At 45.7% G+C, this 19,258-nt stretch overlaps 1 protein-coding gene across 2 annotated transcripts in view; it reads left to right on the top strand.

The window, feature by feature from the left end:
- The window catches only part of TTC17 (tetratricopeptide repeat domain 17), a 90,524-nt gene extending 76,480 nt beyond the window's left edge, over positions 1–14,044 (top strand). Inside the window, exons 23-25 of one of the 2 annotated variants that reach the window (XM_024559062.3) lie at positions 9,108–9,227; positions 10,855–10,998; positions 12,907–14,044. In XM_024559062.3, coding sequence (XP_024414830.2) covers positions 9,108–9,227; positions 10,855–10,998; positions 12,907–13,038 — 396 coding nt within the window. In that variant the 3' untranslated portion in view covers positions 13,039–14,044. The remainder of the gene's footprint in view (positions 1–9,107; positions 9,228–10,854; positions 10,999–12,906) is intronic. The other variant, XM_053923926.1, reaches the window with a different exon arrangement.
- The last annotated feature ends 5,214 nt before the right edge of the window (positions 14,045–19,258 follow it).

The following is a 19,258-nucleotide window of genomic DNA, read 5'->3' as shown; positions in this document are numbered from 1 at the left end:
ATGGGAAAACAGTATAGAGTTTTCTCAAAAAACCAAAAATGGAATTGCCTTTTGATCCAGTGATTCCACTGCTGGGATTATACCCAAGAATCCTGAAACACCAATTCAAAAGAACCTCTGCACCCTGATGTTCATAGCAGTGCTATTTACAATAGCCAAGTGCTGGAAACAGCCTAAGTGCCATCAGTAAATGAGTGGATCAAAAAACTGGCACCTTTACACAATGGAATACTACACAGCAAAAAGAAAGAAGGAGCTCCTACCCTTTGTGACAGCATGAATGGAATTGGAAAGCATTATGCTAAGGGAAATAAGCCAGGTAGTGAAAGACACATACCATTTGATCTCACCTATAAGTGTAACCTAATCAACAAAACAAACAAATGAGCAAAAAAAAAAAAAGCCAGACATATGGAAATAAAGAAAAAGCTGACAGTAACCAGAGGGGAGGGTGATAACAGGATAAAAAGAGGAAGGGTCAAGTCAAGGGCATGTACAAAGGACCCATGGTCAAGGACAATGGGGTGATTATCTCTGGGAGTGGGTGATGGACAGGGCAGGGAAGATCAGTAGGGAAAGAAATGGAGACAAATGTAATTGAACAACAATAAAAGAAAAACTTAAGAATTTAAAAAAGAAGAAAAAATATAACACAAATAGTAAATACAGAGCCAAGTTTGTCAGTAGTTAAGTACAAAAGATTATATAAAATAAGTATTTGGGACTTTGGTCAAGATGGCAGTGTAGGCAAACCTGTCTCATCAAAAGTACATCACATCAAAATTACAACTAAAATATAGAACAACCATCACTCAGAACCATCAAAAATTTAATTGAGTCTGACAACTACAGAATTAAACTGCATAAATCCAGGCATGGTGCAGACATGGAACAGGCTGGTCCCACACCCGCGTGTGGTGGATGAAAACTTGGGAACGATGTCTCAGAATCGAGGATCCCAGCCCAACACCAGGCCTCCCAGCCCAGGCTTCCAGTGCCAGGAAGATAAATCCCCACAACTTCTGGCTGCAAAAACCAGCGGGGATTGAGTCAGTGGAATAAACTTCTGGAGCCCCAGGCAGTTCCTCTTAAAGAACTCACACACAGACTCACCTACTCAGACTCCCTCTGAGTTCCAGCACCAGGGTAGCAGCGTGAAAGGCACCAGCAGCATACTGGGAGAAACTGAAGTCTCTGACATCAAGGCAAGAAGAGGCCATCGTACCTTTTCTAAACTCTTCCCCAACAGAGCCACAAGCTGGTGCCATATCTGAGACTCCATCAACCTGGCTAACAGTGTTTGGCCCACCTTAGAGATCCCCAGAGATTCCACCTCACCCAATTTACAGGCCCATCCGAGCTGCTTTTCCACATGAATGGCTGGTCTTGGCTCCTGCTTCACAACTTCCTAAATCCTCTCAAACAAGCAACAGCTGGCCTCAGTGAGCCCCAGGCCCAGCACTAGCAGCAGTCAGCCTAGGTTCACACCTTGGCTTCACCTGGGAATCTCCAAGCCCAGCACAAGTAGCAGCCATCTCAGATTGCTTTATAGCTCAGTGTCCCCAGACAAAACACAGGTGGGGGCCGACCTTGGCCTACATCACCCGGGAAGCATGAGGGCCAATGCACCCAATGGACAGCTACAGACCACATTGCAGTACCACCCTGCCCTTGCACAGCTGATCCTCCATGGAGGGTGAAGGTTGGTGGTATGTGGTCACAGCCAATCCTTGCAGCTGACTGGCCTGGGTAAATCCCACCCATTGATGTGCCAACAGCAAGCAAGGCTCAACTACAAGAGGAGGCAGTACTCAGTCTACATGGAGGGCATACCTCAAGTTCCCAGCTTGAGTGATAGAGGAATCTGCCACTGGACCCTGCAGGACACCTACTGCATTAGGCCACACTACAGAGTCAAAGCAGCTCCACTTAATACAAAGAAACAAACACAGGGAGGCTGCCAAAATGAGGTGACAAAGAAACATGGTCCAAATGAAAGAACAGATCAAAACTCCAGAGAAAGAGCTAAATGAAATGGAGATAAGCAGTCTATCAGGTACAGAGTTCAAAGCACTGGTTATAAGGATGTTCAAGGTACTTAGTGAGGACCTCAACAGGATGAAAAAGATCCAGTCAGAAATGAAGGACACACTAATTGAAATAAAGAACAATTTACAGGGAAACAACTGTAGAGTGGATGAAGCTGAGAATCAAATCAAGGATTTGAAACATAAGGAAGCAAAAAACAACCAATCAAAACAAGAAGAAAAAAGAATCCAAAAAAATGAGGACAGTATAAACAGCCTCTGGGACAACTTCAAGTGATCCAACATTCGCATCATAGGGGTGCCAGAAGGAGAAACGAAAGTGCAAGAAATTGGAAATCTATCTGAAAAATAATGAAAGAGTACTTCCCTAATTTGGTGAATGAAATAGACATGCAAGTCCAGGAAGCACAGAATCCCTAACAAGATGGATGCAAAGAGGCCCATTCCAAAACACATCATAATTAAAGCGCCAAAGTTTAAAGATAAAGAGAGAATCTTAAAAGCAGCAAACGAAAAGAAGTTAGTTACCTACAGGGGATTTCTCATAAGACTGTCAGCTGATTTCTCAAAAGAAAATTTGCAGGCTAGAAGGTATTGGCAAGACATATTCAAAGTCATGAAAAGCGGGGACCTACAGCCAAGATTGCTCTATTCAGTGAAGCTATCATTTAGAATAGAAGGGCAGTTAAAGAAATTCCCAGACAGGAAAAACTAAAGGAGTTCACCATCATTTCATTTTACCTTGTATGATGAGCACTGCTTGCCCAAATTTTTGAAGAAAAATAAGGATGTGCATTATACATGGGTAGTACTAGAACCTGAGTGCACATTATGCATGGGAGCACCTGATACACAGCACAGTGTGGCATATGAAATGTTAAAGGGACTTATCTTCAAAGCAGATCAAAACTATGAACAGTGAAATGACAAGAAACTCACAACTATCAACAACTGAACCTAAAACAAAAACAAACTAAGCAAACAACTAGAACAGGAATAGAATCACATAAATGTAGATCACGTGGAGGATTATCAGCGAGGAAGGGTAGGGGGAGAATGGGGGAAAAGGTACAGGGAATAAGAAGCATAATTGTTGAGCATGGGCCTGTGAACCAAAGGGTCACCATTTCATTTCCCAGTCAGGGCACATGCCTGGGTTACAGGCCATGTCCCCAGTAAGGGGCACTCGAGAGGCAACCACACATTGATGTTTCGCTCCCCCCTTCCTCCCTTCCCTTCTCTCTAAAAATAAGTAAATACAAATCTTTTTTTTTTTTTTAAGCATAATTGGTAGGTACAAAATAGACAAGGGGAAGTTAGGAATAGTATAGGAAATGGAGAAGCCAAAGAACTTAAGTACAACCCATGGACATGAACTAAAGAGAGAGGAATGCTGGAGGGAGAGGGGTACAGCATGGATGGGGATAAAGGAGAGAAGATTAAATGGGACAACTGTGATAGCATAATCAATAAAATACACTTAAAGAAAAAAGATCAAAATTATGAACAATAAAATGGCAAAAAAATACATATCTATCAACAATTGAATCTAAACAAACTAAGCAAACAAGAAAAGAGGCAGAATCATGGATACAGAGAGCCCTTTGATGGTTGCCAGATGGGAGGAGGGTGTGGGGGGAATGGGTGAAGAGGTGAGGGGATTAATAAGTACAAGTAGCTAGTTATGGAATAGCCATGAGGATGTAAAGTACAGTATAGGAAATGGAGTAGCCAAAGAACTTATAGACATGACTCATGGACATGAACAGTGGCAGGGGGATTGCCTGAGGGAGTAGGGGTACTTGGTGGAGAGGGGCAAAGGGAGAAAAATCAGGACAACTGTAATAGCATAATCAATAAAGTATAATTAAAAAAGAAAAAATTATATAATTTAGTATGGAATAGATTTTTTTTTAATCCAACTATGTACTGCTTATAAGAGAAACATTTTAAACATTAGGTACAGTGGGTTGAAAGTACAAAGATAGAAAATAATACACCGTGCATACAATTTTTTTAAAAAGCTAGTATGGCTACACTCTTGTTAGAAAAAATAAACTTAGAATTAACAAGCACTACTAGAGTTAGAAGGGCTAAAATGAAAGGTTGGTAATGGTAAACTTTAGTGATGGTGTAGAGCAACCAGAACTCTGATAATTGCTAGTGGGAATGTAACACAGGACAGTCATTTGGAAGGCACTTTGGTAGTCTGTTAAATGTTAAGCATACATCACCCAGTAATTGTACTGCTGTTTATTAAAGAGATATGAAAACGTGTCCACAAAATCCTTGTCTAAAGAAATGTTCACAACAGATTTATTCATAACAGCCAATATACCAAGAAACAGCAGGATGCCCATCAAGAGAAGACTAGATAAACAATGGTATATTTATACAGTGGATACTATTCAGCAAGAAAGATTCAACATCTGTATTGATGAATTTTAAAAATATGTTAATAGAAGACGTCGGGCACAAAAAAAGTGCATAGTGAATGATCCCAGCTCGGAAATTGCAGCACAGGCAAAACTAACCTATGGTTATAGAAGTCAGATCAGCGCTTGCTTTGTGGGCAGAACAGGTTGCCTGGGAAGCAGTTTGAAAGGACTTTTTGGAGTATAGGAAATTTCCTGTCTTCAAATAATAGTCAAAAACTAAATGTTACACTTAAGAGCTGAGTATTTCTCTCTGTGTAAATTATACCTGTTTTTTTTTTAATGAAGGTTAAATAAATATTTTAGACCACCCAAAACTGAAAGATGCGTATTACCAACAGACTTGCACTAAAAATCACTAAGGAGATTACTTTAGGCAGAAGGAAAACTATCCCAGGTGGAAACTCAGAAATACAGGAGAGAGTGAAGACCAACAGAAAGGGTAAATGTTAAATATAGAAGAATATGACGGCACAAAATATATAGCAGTAGTGTCTTCTGAGGTTAAAATTCATGACCCCAGTGATCCACGAGGCAGAAGGGAGCTGCACTGACCACTGTAGCAGCCTTGTGTATGGTCGGGCGCTGCTCACTCACCATCGGCCTCCCTGGGGATGGCACTCAGAAGGACAGTGGGGAGGAAACCAGAGCAGGACCAGGTGTGTGCCTCCCTGGACACGTGTGGCCTCGAAAACACACTAGACAAAGGCATGATGAGAAAGAAAATTACAGGTTAATCTTATTCATGAATGTAGGTATCGCAACCATAAGCAAAATACTAACAGACTGAATCCAACAGCATTATTTTAAGATGCAACTTGACCAATTTGGGTTTATCCCAGAAATACAAAAATGGTTTCACTTTTGAAAAATCTTACATTCACCAAATTAAAGAAGAAGAATTACGAAGTCACTTCAGTAGATTGTGTTTGATAGAATTCAATACCATTCATGATATAAACCTCGTGAAAATTAGAATAGACGAATTCCTTAACCTGATTCGAATAATCGGCAAAACATCTACATCAAAGATGATTCTTAATGGGGGAAATATTTAAAGTAATTCTTTGAAATCAGGAAAAAGATTGTCCACCATCACCACTTCTTTTCAACCTTACACTGGAGGTCCTAGCAAATACAGTTGAGAAAAAGAAAATGGTATAAGTAGTAGGAAGAAAAAAAATACTCAGAAATAACATGATCATCCACGTTGCAAACCCACAAGAATCTACAAATTGTTAGCAATAACATTTTTACCAGGATGACTGCCTGTAAAGTCAATAAATAAAAGTAAATATGCACTTCTATACAACAGCACAAAATAGTAGGAGAATAATTTTAAAGTATATTTGCATTGATATAAAAATAGGTTCCCAATAATAAATTGAACAAAAAAGCGTGTAAGACTTTATGCAGGAAGTGATACCACCTTACTGAGAGGCACTTTGAAAGACCTAAGTAAACAGGGACACAGTGCTCATGGGTAAGGGGACGCATGTCACAAACACGCTGGCTTTCTCCCGTTTGATTACTGCAGAGTCATTGCTGCTAGTTTTTAAACCAACAATATCTCTGGCACTTGAAAAGCATGTCTTTACATTTACGTGGAAGGGTAAGAAAGAGGCGTGACACCCTTGAAAAGAATAAGGTTGTGAGAATTGCCTTTTATGAAAAGTTACACGGCATTATGCCATAGGATCAAGGATAAACAAGTCACTAGCAGAACTACATAGAGACCAGAACAGGCTCGTACACACAACTGAGGAAGACCAGTGGGAAGGAGAGGACTGTTTCGGAAGCTGTGCTGGCGTGATTACTTAATTTCAGTCCTTACCTCACATCTCACACAAAAAATCAATTCCATGTGAATTAAGTATCAAAAACTAAACTCTACAAATTAGAGGAAGATGTGGGAGCTATTCTCTCTGGCCTTACAGTACGGAAAGTTTTTTTAAAGAAGATAATAAAAACATTACATATAAAGAAAATGTTAATAAGTTCAACTACACTCAAGTTTTAAGTTTGTTAAAATTAAAGGTGTTTTGTGTGACTTGGTTGGGCATTGTCCTGCAGAGCGAAAGGTCGCCATTTCACTTCTGGTCAGGGTGCGTGGCTGGGTTGTGGGTTCAGTCCCCAGCTGGGGCACATACGAGGGGCAACAGATAGATGTTTCTTTCCTGCATCAGTGTTTCTGTCCCTCTCTTTCTCCCTACCATCCCCTCTCTCTAAAAATAAATAAAATCTTTTTAAAGATATTTTTAGACGAGATCGGGCACGTTTGGGGTGGTATGGCTGTAGACTTAAGATATTTTTAAATTAAAGAGATAAGCCTGAGTGGGAGAAAATATGTGTAACACGCTTGACCTACAAGGATTAATATGTAGAACATACAAGTAATAAAACAAAAATGCATAAAAGATATTAGCAGATATTTCATAGAAAAAAAGAGGTGTGTATGACCAATATACACAAAAAAATTTCTCAATTTCATTAATAATCAGAAAATGCAAACTAAGACCCCTACTGATGATAACCAAGGATTAGAAAGGAAGTTGATTAAGAGGTGCTTTTAAGCATTGCTGATGGGATGGCAAATAGTCAACACCTTTCGGAAACATTCGGCATTCTCTTGTTAGGTTGGATGTTTGCATGTCCTGTGACCCAGCAGTTTCACTCCGAGGTACTCTAGACTAAGAAACTCTGTATGTTAATTTGCAACAGGAGATTTAAAAACAGGAAAGGACTCAAACCCCTATGTACAGAATATGAATAAGTACATTATAGTATATTTCCTTGACGGACATGTAATTGTGTGGCAAGGAAATTGAACTAAAGCTACATACAACATGGATGAATCTTTGAAATAGTGTGTTGAGTAAAAATCCAAGACCCAGTACACTGCTTAAATGTATTACACCATTTTAATAATGCACAGGAAGAAGTAAACGAAGTATTACATTGTTGAAGCAAGTGTTGTAAGTGGTAGACCAGTGTTATACATACAGTGGAATGATAAGCATGGCATTTAGGGTAGTGCGTGCCCCTGGAGGGAGGCCAGGGGCTGGAATGGTGCCAGAACACATGGGGAGATGCACCACATTCTTTGATAGGGCGGCAGTTTGGGGGATAGTCGTCATTTTCTGCTTTACAGCATAAGTATGTTTTATATAACTACATACGATATGCATAATTATACAAATACATTCTCTTGTATGTGTCAAATAGTGGCAATAAAAAAAGATAATTTTATTTTTTAATTAAGAACCCTTTGGGGAAGCCAGTCAAGGGGTCCAGTCACTCACTAAGGAGGAGGAACAACGAGGCTAACTTCACATCTCTTCACAGCAGTGTCCCTGCCAAGAGGCAGTGGAGCAGTGCCAATGCGTCGTTCCAGGAGGGAATGAGCCGTGATTTTGTACCTAGCCTGCTGTCCTTCAGGGTTGAAGGCTGCAGACAGAGTTTTGAACACACACGATGGTATTAGTTTGCTAGGGCTCCCATAACAAAAATACCACAGACTGGGTTGCTTAAACAGTAGGAATTCATCTTTCCACAATTCTGGAGGCTGCAAGACCAAGATCCAGGTGCCACAGGGTCAGTTTCCTCTGAGTGCTCTCTCTGGCTTGTAAATGGCAGTCGTCTTGCTGCCTCTTCATATGGTCATCCCTTGTACACGTGACCCTGGCGTGTGTCTCTTCTGCACACCCTTCACACACATCCAGTCAGATTGCATCAGGGCGCCGTACCAAGGGTCTCATTTTAACTTAACCACATCTTTAAAGATCTTATCTCCAAATACAAGTTACATTCTGAGGTACTATTACTAGAGGCTGCGACATCAAATAGGAGTTTTGGGGGGAAACGTCAGCCTATAACAATCTTGTTCCTGTGGATTCTTGTTGAGGACACCACTTGAAAATGAACATCAGCCCTGGCTGGTGTGGCTCGGGGACTGAGCGCCGGCCTGCGAACCAGAGGGCTGCCTGTTGGATTCCCAGTCAGGGCACACGCCTGGGTTCCGGGCCAGGTCCCCAGCTGCGGGGTGCCAGACAGCTGATCTATCTATCTATCTATCTATCTCTCTCTCTCTCTCTCTCTCTCTCTCTCTCTCTCTCTCGCACGTCCATGTTTCTCTCCCTTTCTTTCTCCTTCCCTTCCCCACTCTCTAAGAAAACAGTACATCTTTAAAAAGGAAAGAACGTGGACATGAAGTATAGGTCTGCTATTTAGTAGTTGAGTGGATTTGGATGAGATACTCAGCCTCTCTGCATCATAGTTTTCTCATCTAAAAAGGCTGAAATAGTAGAATCAAGCTCGTAAGATTGTCATTAGGATTAACGAGAGGATGAATATCAGGTGCATTGCAGGGTGCCAACACCTAGTAAATAGTTAAATGATTCTTAACTTGTGTTAGTTTTTTTTTTTAATTGATTTTAGAGAGAAACACTGATTTATTGTTCCACTGTGTATTCATTGGTTGATTCTTGTATGTGCTGACCAGGGTTCGAACCTGCAACCTTGGCGTATCAGGACACCAAGGGCCAGGGCCTCCCATTACTGTTCTTGGTCTTGGTAGAAAATTAGTGTGTTAAGGCCTCAGCTTTAGTTGGCTATTCCTCCGCAGAACCAGACATCCTGGGTCCTCTCCAGCATGGCTGCCCTCTACTGGAGAGTGAAAGGCCAAGGCAAGAAGGCGATCGACTGCCTGCGCCAGGCCCTCCACTATGCGCCACACCAGATGAAGGTGAGTGGGACTCCCACGGAGCGAATTTCTGTCCCTGGGTCCTGCCCATTGCCCGTGGTTTCTTTGGAGGTTTCAACTTAGCCAGGAAAACGGCGAAAGCCTAGGACAGGGCAGAAGAACCTGTGACCGCCCCTACGCCAGTGCCGCAAGCCTGGGAGTTACACCCGCTGGCGTGCCCTCTCTGCCTCAGCACGCTGGAACGTGAGGGAAGGGCTTCAGGATCACCCTAAGAGATCACACCCTTTTATGCCCCTCTACTGCAGTCAGAGCCACCCGACGTACCACAAATACACTGGCCCAGGCAGGCCACCGCTCGGGAAGTCGTTCCGGATTCAGCTAACCCCCTGGGCCTGGAGGCCTGTTACGCTTGATTTGCTTATACTCCTGCCATGGGCTTGCTTCCAGACAAGAAACAAGCAAATTGCCATTCCTTCATATACATCAGCTAGTTCCTGTTCTTTGTCTGACTTCACCCTCCACACACAAACACAAGGCAGCTAGCCCCCTGTAGGGGTTAACATCAAGCTTTTCCAAAAAGTCAGTTATTTTTATAACTGAGAATTTACCATTTTTTGACAGAACATTTGTACCCACGTGTGCTGAGGGCTGCGTTAGTCTCCAGACCTCATCCTTCCTGAGCACCGCTGAGGCCTTTGTCCGTAAGGGCAGGCAGCCTGGGAGACGGTGGGGAGGCACCGGCTCCCGGTTGGCCATTGCTGAGTGCTCACCGCAGCTCTGCCTCTCTCGCTCTGTGACCTTAGGCCAGTTATTCCACCTCTGTGACCTCTTACACTCTTGTGCACTCTACGGGTATCCACATAGGATAAAGACGGGTCCTTTTTCCCCGTTTCTTTTGTATCTCCTCTAGAACCCAGTACAGTGAGATACAGTTGCTCAATAAATATTTTGTGATGATAATGTTGCTACAGTTTCAACCTAGCATTCTGTGCTCTGTACTGTCAGGCAGTAGGGAAGGGCCAAGACTCCAGATCGGAGGTCAGAAAACTTTTTCTGCGAAGGGTCAGATGGTAAGAAATGCAGCCATGGCAGGCCTGCCGGCCTCTGTTGCAGCCGCTCAGTTCTGCCGTGGTAACATACAACAGCCACGGAAATATGTAAAGGAATGGGAATGATTGTGTTTTAGCAAAACGTTACCCAAACAGGCAACAGGCTGGACATGGCCCATGGGCCAAAGTTTTCCAGCGGCACAGTGGTCGTTGCAGAAAATACATTTGCTCTGTGGCAGTATAACCAAAGTGTGACCCGTGGACCGGTGTCAGCCCATTAACTAATTATTGCCAATCTGAAATGAGGCGAGGAGCTTGCACCAGGATGTAAACCACAGCCTCACTCAGCAGGTTGTTTGCTCAGCCGATGTTTTTGTTCCGCTTGTGCGTTGAGGCAAGACTCTGCGTGGAAGCGGTAACGCACAGGTCTAGACTCGCATTCCGGTGCGAGCTCCTTACGGGCACAGGCCGGCGAAAACAGCAGACTGGCACTTCCTCCAGTTGCCCCCCATCACCCACCGGGAAACGTCGACTGCATTGCTTATGATCTCAGAAACCAAGAATGGAGGCTCAGACACCTGTGTTCCTCCCCTCTCGCCATCCCCTCCCCCCCCCCCCAGGACGTGCCCCTGATTAGCCTGGCCAACATCCTGCACAACGCCAAGCTCTGGAACGACGCCGTCATCGTGGCCACCATGGCGGTGGAGATCGCGCCGCACTTCGCTGTGAACCACTTCACCCTGGGCAACGTCTACGTGGCCATGGTGAGGCTGGCGCGGGGGCAGGGAATCCCGGCCCTGCCGCTTTCTCTCAGTGGCACCTCTCTGGTCTCAAACTCATTTGACTATGTCGGTGTCCACAGTTTCCTGTAAGTTTTGTGTCCAAAGTCGCTCATCCACCAAAGGTGTATTTTATGAATAAGCGGTGTGTGAGTTTTTAAAAATAGTAAGTAAATTCATCTAAGTATTTGCATCTGTGTAGTTCACCATGAGTCGAACACTAACGGCAGAGTCAGATTTCCCTCCAGTTTTCTGGAGACACCACTTCGCAGTCCCCAGGGACGCACCCCCCCCCCCCCCCCGCCCCCCGCTCCCGTCAGGTTGGCCTGGCACCTACCATCGCACTCTCGGTGCCCTGTGCTCATTTCCCTGGCCGTATTTTCACCTTGTTTTATGTTTTGGGGTTAAGTGTTTGTCTCTTCCCCCTAGAGTAGGAGCTCCTTAGAGAAAGCACTGCTCTTCATCTCCCTGTTCCCAGCACTAACAGTGTTTGGCACACAGTAGGTGCTCACGAAATGTTCGGTGAATGATGAAATGCCACTGTTCCATGGGATACCATTGACAGAAAACGGCACACCCATCATCCAGAACCCTCATTCTGGTCGGAAACAAGGACTGCTTTCAGAACTTAAAATTCTAGGGGTTCCCCAGAAACCGTGATAACCGAATTTAACATGAGAATCGTGCCATCCACTCCCATCTAAAACTTGGTGTCCCATCAGAGGGTATTCCCAGGGCGCGCTCACTGCAGGTTCACAGAATGAGCAGCTTCAGGCTGAGTTTCATGGGTCTTCCTTTACTTCAAAGGTAGGGACTGTAATTTGGCCAGGGAGGTGTTGCTAGATGTAAGATTTCCCTCTCCGCTTATTAAAACTGCAGATTCTGTTTTCGTCCCCAGCAAGTGTGAAAATTTGTACCCCAAATTAGGATTTCTTCCTCTCGTTTGGCTGGAAGGAGTCATTTGGCCAGTGGGTTTGAGATCTGCTTTGAGAGCATTAGTCTAAGTGAACGGTGAGCGCCTTCGGTGTGGCAGCGATCGTTCGGAACCATGTCCAGGCACTTTGTAACCCTCACCTGAGGTCATGGTCACTGACGCTAGAGAGAGGGGAGGGGACAGAGAGGGTAGGAGAGAGACATCAATTGGTCGTCTCTCGAATATGCCCCACCTGGGACCCAACCTCCAACCCAGGGACGTGCCCTGACCGGAAATCAAACCTGCGACCCCTTCGGTTTTCAGGGTGCTGCTGCAGCCAACTGAGCCACACCAGCCAGGGCCGTGTTCATACTCTTAAATGTTAGGGAGAATAAAAAACTGTTTCAAAATGTACAAGTCTAATTGAGATACCTGACTTGACTTCCACGTTTCCAGCTACAGTAGAATGTTCAGGCCGCTAAATAATAAGCCTTTGTCAGGCAGAGTTCCCGTGAGGACGGAGCGGGAGGGTCTCACAAAGCACTGGGCACGGTGCTGGCACGCAACAGGCACTCAGTAACGTTAGCTGTCGCTGTCACTAACCGAGTATTCCCCTCGTCGGTCAGACCTCCTCACGTAACAGGCACTCAGTAATGTTAGCTCTCGCTGTCACTAACCGAGTATTCCCCTCGTCGGTCAGACCTCCTCTATACAGTCCTCTCCCCTCTCCCTCTGGTTCTTGGGCTCTGCCGTGGTTTTCTTTGTGAGTTGTAGTTGGGGATGGAGGTAGTTGTTCCCCCCGCCCAGGCCTCAGAGTTTTTCTCAGCAATTTAGATCCATTTAGAATGAGAAAGTACTGGAGATTGTCACAAGCACGGAGGTGCTTTTTGAAGGGGTGGGGACGGGACAGTAGGGAGAGTCTGAATGTATCTTTAGTCTGGTGACAGTGCCCCTCACATTTGCCCCTTTGCCCCTCGCAGGAAGAGTTTGAAAAGGCGCTGGTGTGGTACGAATCGACTCTGAAGCTGCAGCCTGAGTTTGTCCCGGCCAAGAACCGAATCCAGACCATCCAGTGTCACCTAATGCTGAAGAAGGGGCGACGTTCTCCTTAGCGCACCCCTCCTTTCTCTTTCTCTCCTCCTGCTCCTAAAAAAAAAAAAAAAGAATAAGAAACCAATCATTGTCAGTATCTACTTTTAAACTTTTAATGATGTGTGAAAATAACTGAGTAAGACTTATAACAGGACTTTTACATAGGTGGGAATCAGTTCGTTTTTGTTTGTCAGCTCCTTCTTCCCCCAGCCAACCTCAGAAACACAGATTTCTTAAAGGAAAATGCAGCTTAATATGTTGTGTAAATACTGAGCCAAGACATTTCTGGAGCTGTGCTCTGTGTCCAAAACCTCGAGGCCCTTGGGGCTTTTCCCAGTGGTCCAGCCAGCCTCCTCCTCCGTGGCGAGGACGAACCGCACGCACATTCTCTGCTTCCTGTCTCGCCTCGGTGGTCAGTGGAAATGCAGAAGCCCACCTGGTGCCCTTCAGGGAGAAGCAGCGCCCTTTGCTCTCTCCATTAGATCTCCACGCTGTCCCGGTCTTGTCCATTCCATGCTGCTACGTCACAGACTCTCAGAGGTAGCTTGCAGGGGAGGTAGGGGAAAATGATTTTTAAAACAAAATATTTACAACAGCAAAATCTCTTAGGATCACCTGACCTTTGTGATGTTATTTATGTTGGGGAGGGAGGGGGGCTGAGAAGGGGAAATCAGCAGTACAACATCTATATCATTTGTACTTTTAATTGCAAATCACAAGGACACCAGTAAATTGAAATCCTATGTAACAGGTTTATATATATAGAATATGTATATTTGAAGCCCTCTACAGACTGAGTCTGTGGTTTACTAATTCTCTGTTCACTGTGTTACCCGTCTTGGAATAAGGTGTGAGTGCGGCTCCCTCTCCCTGAAGCCTTCAAACAGCCCCTCAGGAGAGTGGTGAGCCAGGGTTGAGTGTTTCCTACAAAGCCGTTACCTCTGGTCCCAGCAGAATCAGAAACTCCAGCCATTTTGGAATCTTCAAGGGCACATACTGAGAACAAAATTAAAGTTGTTTATGAGCAAAACAGGTCTGTAGTGTGGTTATTCTTCAGAACCAGGCTAACTCGGACAGCTGTGAAGCCCACTGATAACTGGATCAGGTCTCAAGTCCTAGGTTACCTCTTATCTTTCCTTCCATAACAGCAGGGGGAGTGGAGACCCACACTAGGCTTCCTAGTTGATGAACTTATGAGCATGAGACCTCTGAGCAGGAAGGGAGCACAATCAGCAGATACTCAGGGCTGGGTCTGTCACTGACCTCCCCAGAAGAGGGACGTGAGCCACAAAGTCACGTCCCCTCAGGCGAGCACTGATTCTGACGTTCACCCCAGTAAGCGCCGTGGAGGGCCTTGGTGAGGGTTACACGAGTATAAAATCGAGCATCCCCTTTGGGACAGGAGTTCTGCAGACTTTCCAAGAACCATGTCAGACACGAATCCTCTCAGATGCTGGGTCAGAGATCCCGGAGCTTTTGGTTCTCGCACGGACTGCGTAAGTCCCTAGAGGCAGATAGCAATCAGCCATCCCTGTGAACTCTGTCCTTTGTGCAGCTAGAGTCCAACTAATGCCAAACATTTTGATCAGATGTACTTTGGGTACAAGCTCCTTGATTGCTAAATAAAGTGAACCTTTAATCACTAGCAGGTTATTTATGAATTAACGTGCTTCCCCACTTCTTCACAACTTGGTGTTTAGTTTCCTGAAACACTCAATAGTTGTTTGGGGGAGTTTTTTTTTTTTTTAATTTACATAGAATGAGAATCACTCTGGTCTACAGCTCTATGAATTTTGAAAAATACACAGTCACGCAGCCCTTACAGGACACAACTTCCATCACCCCCAAAAGACGCTGTCATGCTGCCCATTTGTTGTCAGACACGCCCTTAACACTTGGCAACTGCTGATCTGTTTTCCCTAGTTCTTCACCATATTGTCATAGAATGGAATTACATAGTGTATAGCCTTCTGAGTCTGACTTCTCCCGTTCAACAGAAGGCACTTGAGATTCATCCCTGTTGTTGCGTGAGTCAGTTCATTACTTTTTACTGCTGAATAGTGTTCCATCGTTTTTATTCACCTGGTGGAAGACACTGGGATGCCTCCAGCTTTCGGAGATTATGAATAAAGCTGCAATAAACATTCACATACAGGTTTTCATGTGCACATAGGTTTTCATTTCTCCTGTGTAAGCAATTCAGCGGTTGTTTCCTGTTGTATGGAGTTCCTGCTATGCTCCAAAAGTATTCAAAAGTTTTCATGCAATAAAGCTCATGTAAGTCTCACACCAAACCACAAGTACAGGTACTGTTGTTACTCGATTTAAAAAATGGGAAAACAGATTACATAACTCGCCCAAGACCGCAGGTGGGAAGCGATGGAGTCGAGGTCTGAGCCCAGGCAGACCTGCAGAGAGACCGTGCCCTCTGCATCCGCTGAGTTAACCCTCACAACCAACTACACGGTGCGGTAGATGGTCTCATCCCTGTTCCGCGGGTGAGAGGACCACGCTCACAGGTGAAGTAGCCGCTTCATAATTGCGCCGTATGTAGTGGAGCTCAGATCCACACCAAGCTGAGATCTGCCTCAGTCAGTGCACCCATTAGTCCCCGGAACTGCTCTGCTGTCCTTCACTGGGTAAGTTACTTCCAGGGACTGCTTCACTCTTAATTGCCCCTTATTTACTCCCAGGTGTGTTGATCTTGTGTCTCTCTCACACGTTCATATGTCACATGTCCGTCTCCTAGCACTAACTGCACTATATTATATAGTAAATAACAAGTGCTGGATGATTGACAAACGATGCAATTAATATGTTCCTCTTCTTCCTGCTGTTGGAGTTCTGAGGGCTTTCCACCCACACCTCACAATTTTTTAGAAAACTAATCTCAGGGAAATGAAATGTCTTGCTTCTGTACACCGGACCTTGCACACACACACACACACACTCACACACACCCATCTTTCGGCCTCAGGCTCTCCGTTCTCAATCTGGGTAAGAGCGGAAACAGTCTACAGTGCACCCTTCACTGCCCATGGCCCCTGCACCACTGGGTAAGGAGAAGGTGGGGCCAGCTTTGTGCACAGAATTCCCCGTTCCTGGGCCTCCAGCCACTCCCCTCTGACGGCTATGCCTGCTGTGGTCTCCCAACGAGTGGTTGAGCCAGCAGCTGGGAAGACTGGCTGCCAGCTTCAGCTTTATGTGGTTATTCTAATGGTCAGAATTCTGCTGGTCAGACATGCCTTCCCCAGATCGAATCCCATAGTTTCACTTTCTGCGAAGATGCAACCAGGCAAGGCCAGCTCTACCTACAGACATTTAATTCAGCACCTGGTGATGTCCAACACCATGGATGAGCCACTAGACATGGTTTCTGCACCCAAGAGTCACATCTAGTTGAAGAGATGAGACTAAGAGAATTGCAAGATGTGGCATCTACTCCAGCAGAAGCCTTGGTGTAAAAATGGAGTTCTCTGATGGATCTACTACATGAGTCCACTGGGACAGTGTGGACCTTTCCAGGGGCACCTTCCTTGGTTTGGACACCCCAAGCAGAGCCCTCCATGGCTCAGCCCTCAGCCCCTGCCTGCCTTTCCACGCTTTTCTTTCGCCACTCTGTTTTCATTCAGTAAACACAGATTAAACCGAACACCAATCTGCCGAGATGTGTGCACCCCTATGTTCACTGCAGCTTTACTTACAGTAGCTAAGATATGGAAGCAACCCAGGTGCCCATCCATAGATGACCGACATAGAAGATATGGTACATATGTGCTGTGGAATATTACTTGGCCATAAAAAAGAATGAACCTCACTGTTTGCAACAGCATAAATGGACCTAGAAGGTGTTATGCTAAGTAAAATAAGTCAGACAGGGAAAGACAAATGCCATGTGATTGCACGTATTTGTGGGATCTAAAAAACAAGATAAATAAAACAGAAACAGACTCACAGATGGTCACAAACTTACAGAGCACAGCCTGACTGATGTTTGCCAGCGGGGAGGGCTTTGGGGGGATGGGTGGAAAAGGTGAAGGAGTGAGTAGTACAAATTGCCAGTTACAAGACAGTCTCAAGGATGTAAAGCACAGCATGGGGAATATAGTCAGTAGTGTTGTAATTACTGTGTATGGTGCCAGGTGCGTGCTAGGTTTATCAGGCGAGTCACTTCATAACTTATATATATAAGTGTCTAGCCACTACAATATACACCTGAAAGTAATATCATATTGAATGTCAACAGTAATTGAAAATGATAAAGAACTAAAATTAAAAAGAAAACACGGATCGAACACCTACTCTGTGCCAGGCACTGTGCTGGCCGCTGCAGGGAATCCCGCAGAGTGGGCGAGCGCAGTGTGCGTGGGGCAGCGGCGGGAGGTGAGTCCGCAGCCAGCGCATGAGCAACATCAGAACCTCAGAAGCAGAGCCACGGAGTTCGGGCTGTTCCGGAGGGAAAAGGGAAGCCTCTCCCCAGCTCGTTCTTCAAGCTGCGATTTAGTGTTTCCCCGCACGCACCAAACGTCCCCACCTCCGTGCCTGGGATCCTGGAGTTCCCGCTGCCTGAATCCCAACTCCTCCCAGTCTTCTGTCTTCCCTTATTTCCACTGGTTCTCTGAGGCGTCGTCTGCCCGTCCCAGACGCCGCGCTGCGACAGCCCCTGCGATGAACCCCTTGGTGACGCTCCTCAGCGCACGGTGTGGAAGTGAGCCACAATCTCGTCTCCGATTCCGTGCTTAGCTCCGAGTCTAATTACAGTCTGCACCCCCTGCGCCGACGACAGAAGGGCCTGGGCCGAGGCAATTGCTTGGTTTAAAAAAAACCAAACATTACTGAACAATTGAACTAATGGCGAATAGCAACATCAGGGAGAAGAGACCCGAAACAGGTAGCTGCTGAAAGGGAGAGGGAAGACTCAGGCAGGGAACACTCTCTCTTCACCCCGGCCCCCCACCCGCCTCCGAGCCGCGCCCTGCTCCCCATCTGCACACAGCGCTTTGAACCGGGACAGGCACTCACTGCGCAACCAAGAGGTGTTGGCGCTTCTTAGGAGCAGAGGCCTTCAAACCCGCCGCAAAATCTTTTCCTAATTCTAGAAATTAATTACCTTTTCTTTTCAGGTTAAGAGTTTTGTTCCATTTCTGGTCTCTGATTTTTTTTTAAGATTATACATATTTATTTGTAGAGAGAGGGGAAGGAGAAAGAGGAGAGAAACATCAATCGGTTGCCTCTCACACGCCCCCTACTGGCAACCTGGCCTGCAACCCAGGCATGTGCCCTGGCTGGGAATCCAACCGCGACCTTTCAGTTCGCCGCCCAGGCTCGATCCACTGAGCCACACCAGCCAGGGCAGGGCCCTGTGTTAAAAGATTCACTGCTCAGGACAGTGGTTCCCGGTCTGGAAGGTAAGGAGCTTCCCCACAACAGCATTTAATAGAAATGCCTGAGGAAATTCTTACCTTTCTGTTTTTCACTTGGGTGGATCTCTTCTGTTCTATCTTCCAATTCACTACAGGAAAACAAAGCCCAGACCCTTACCACATGCGGACTTCCTAAACATGATGGACAGGTGCCCAGGGCTTCTCCACCGAGGCCTCTCCATGAGAACCTGTTCTCAAGAGCAGGTGGGGAGAGGGCTGGGAGCTCAGCTGAGTTCAGCCGAAAGAGGGAGGGAGGGGTAGGAACTCCAGACAGAGCACTCCTGGAGGCAGTGAATGGGGAGCCCTGGACACCTTCCGGGCTGGGAGGGGTAGAGGGGTTTGGCCTCCCCACAAAGGCCACACTGGGAGTGATGTGAAAACAGACCAGAGCAGGTCCCCGGGGAGCCTGCGGTGGGAGTGGAAGAGGAGAGGTGGAGCAGGGACTAGGTGGGGCCCAGGCCCAGGGGGCGGGCAGAAGGTGAAGGATCAGAGGAAGGTTGTTGGAGAGTTGCCAGGACCTGGTGATCACTAAGCCACAAAGGCTCCGGGAGACTTCAAGTTTCTTCAGGGCATTTTACCTGCCACAGCCCTGTGAACACAGTAGATGCCAGGTGCTCAGTAATATTTCTAGAAGGATAAATGAACTTCCTGGGTGAGCAGTGCCCAACCCTTCAGATAGCTAGACAAGGAAACATTTAATGAAATCTCTGATAAAAGGGACTTGGTATTGGTCAGCTATCACCGTGTGACGAACTATCCCAAAACTCAGTGACTTAAAACCACAGTCATTTATGATCACATCTTACCTGTCTTTGGG

This window comes from Desmodus rotundus, chromosome 5, assembly GCF_022682495.2.
Source record: "Desmodus rotundus isolate HL8 chromosome 5, HLdesRot8A.1, whole genome shotgun sequence".
Taxonomy (NCBI): domain Eukaryota; kingdom Metazoa; phylum Chordata; class Mammalia; order Chiroptera; family Phyllostomidae; genus Desmodus; species Desmodus rotundus.
The sequence above is the reverse complement of the archived record's forward strand: the minus strand, read 5'-3'. Positions and strand labels throughout refer to the sequence as shown.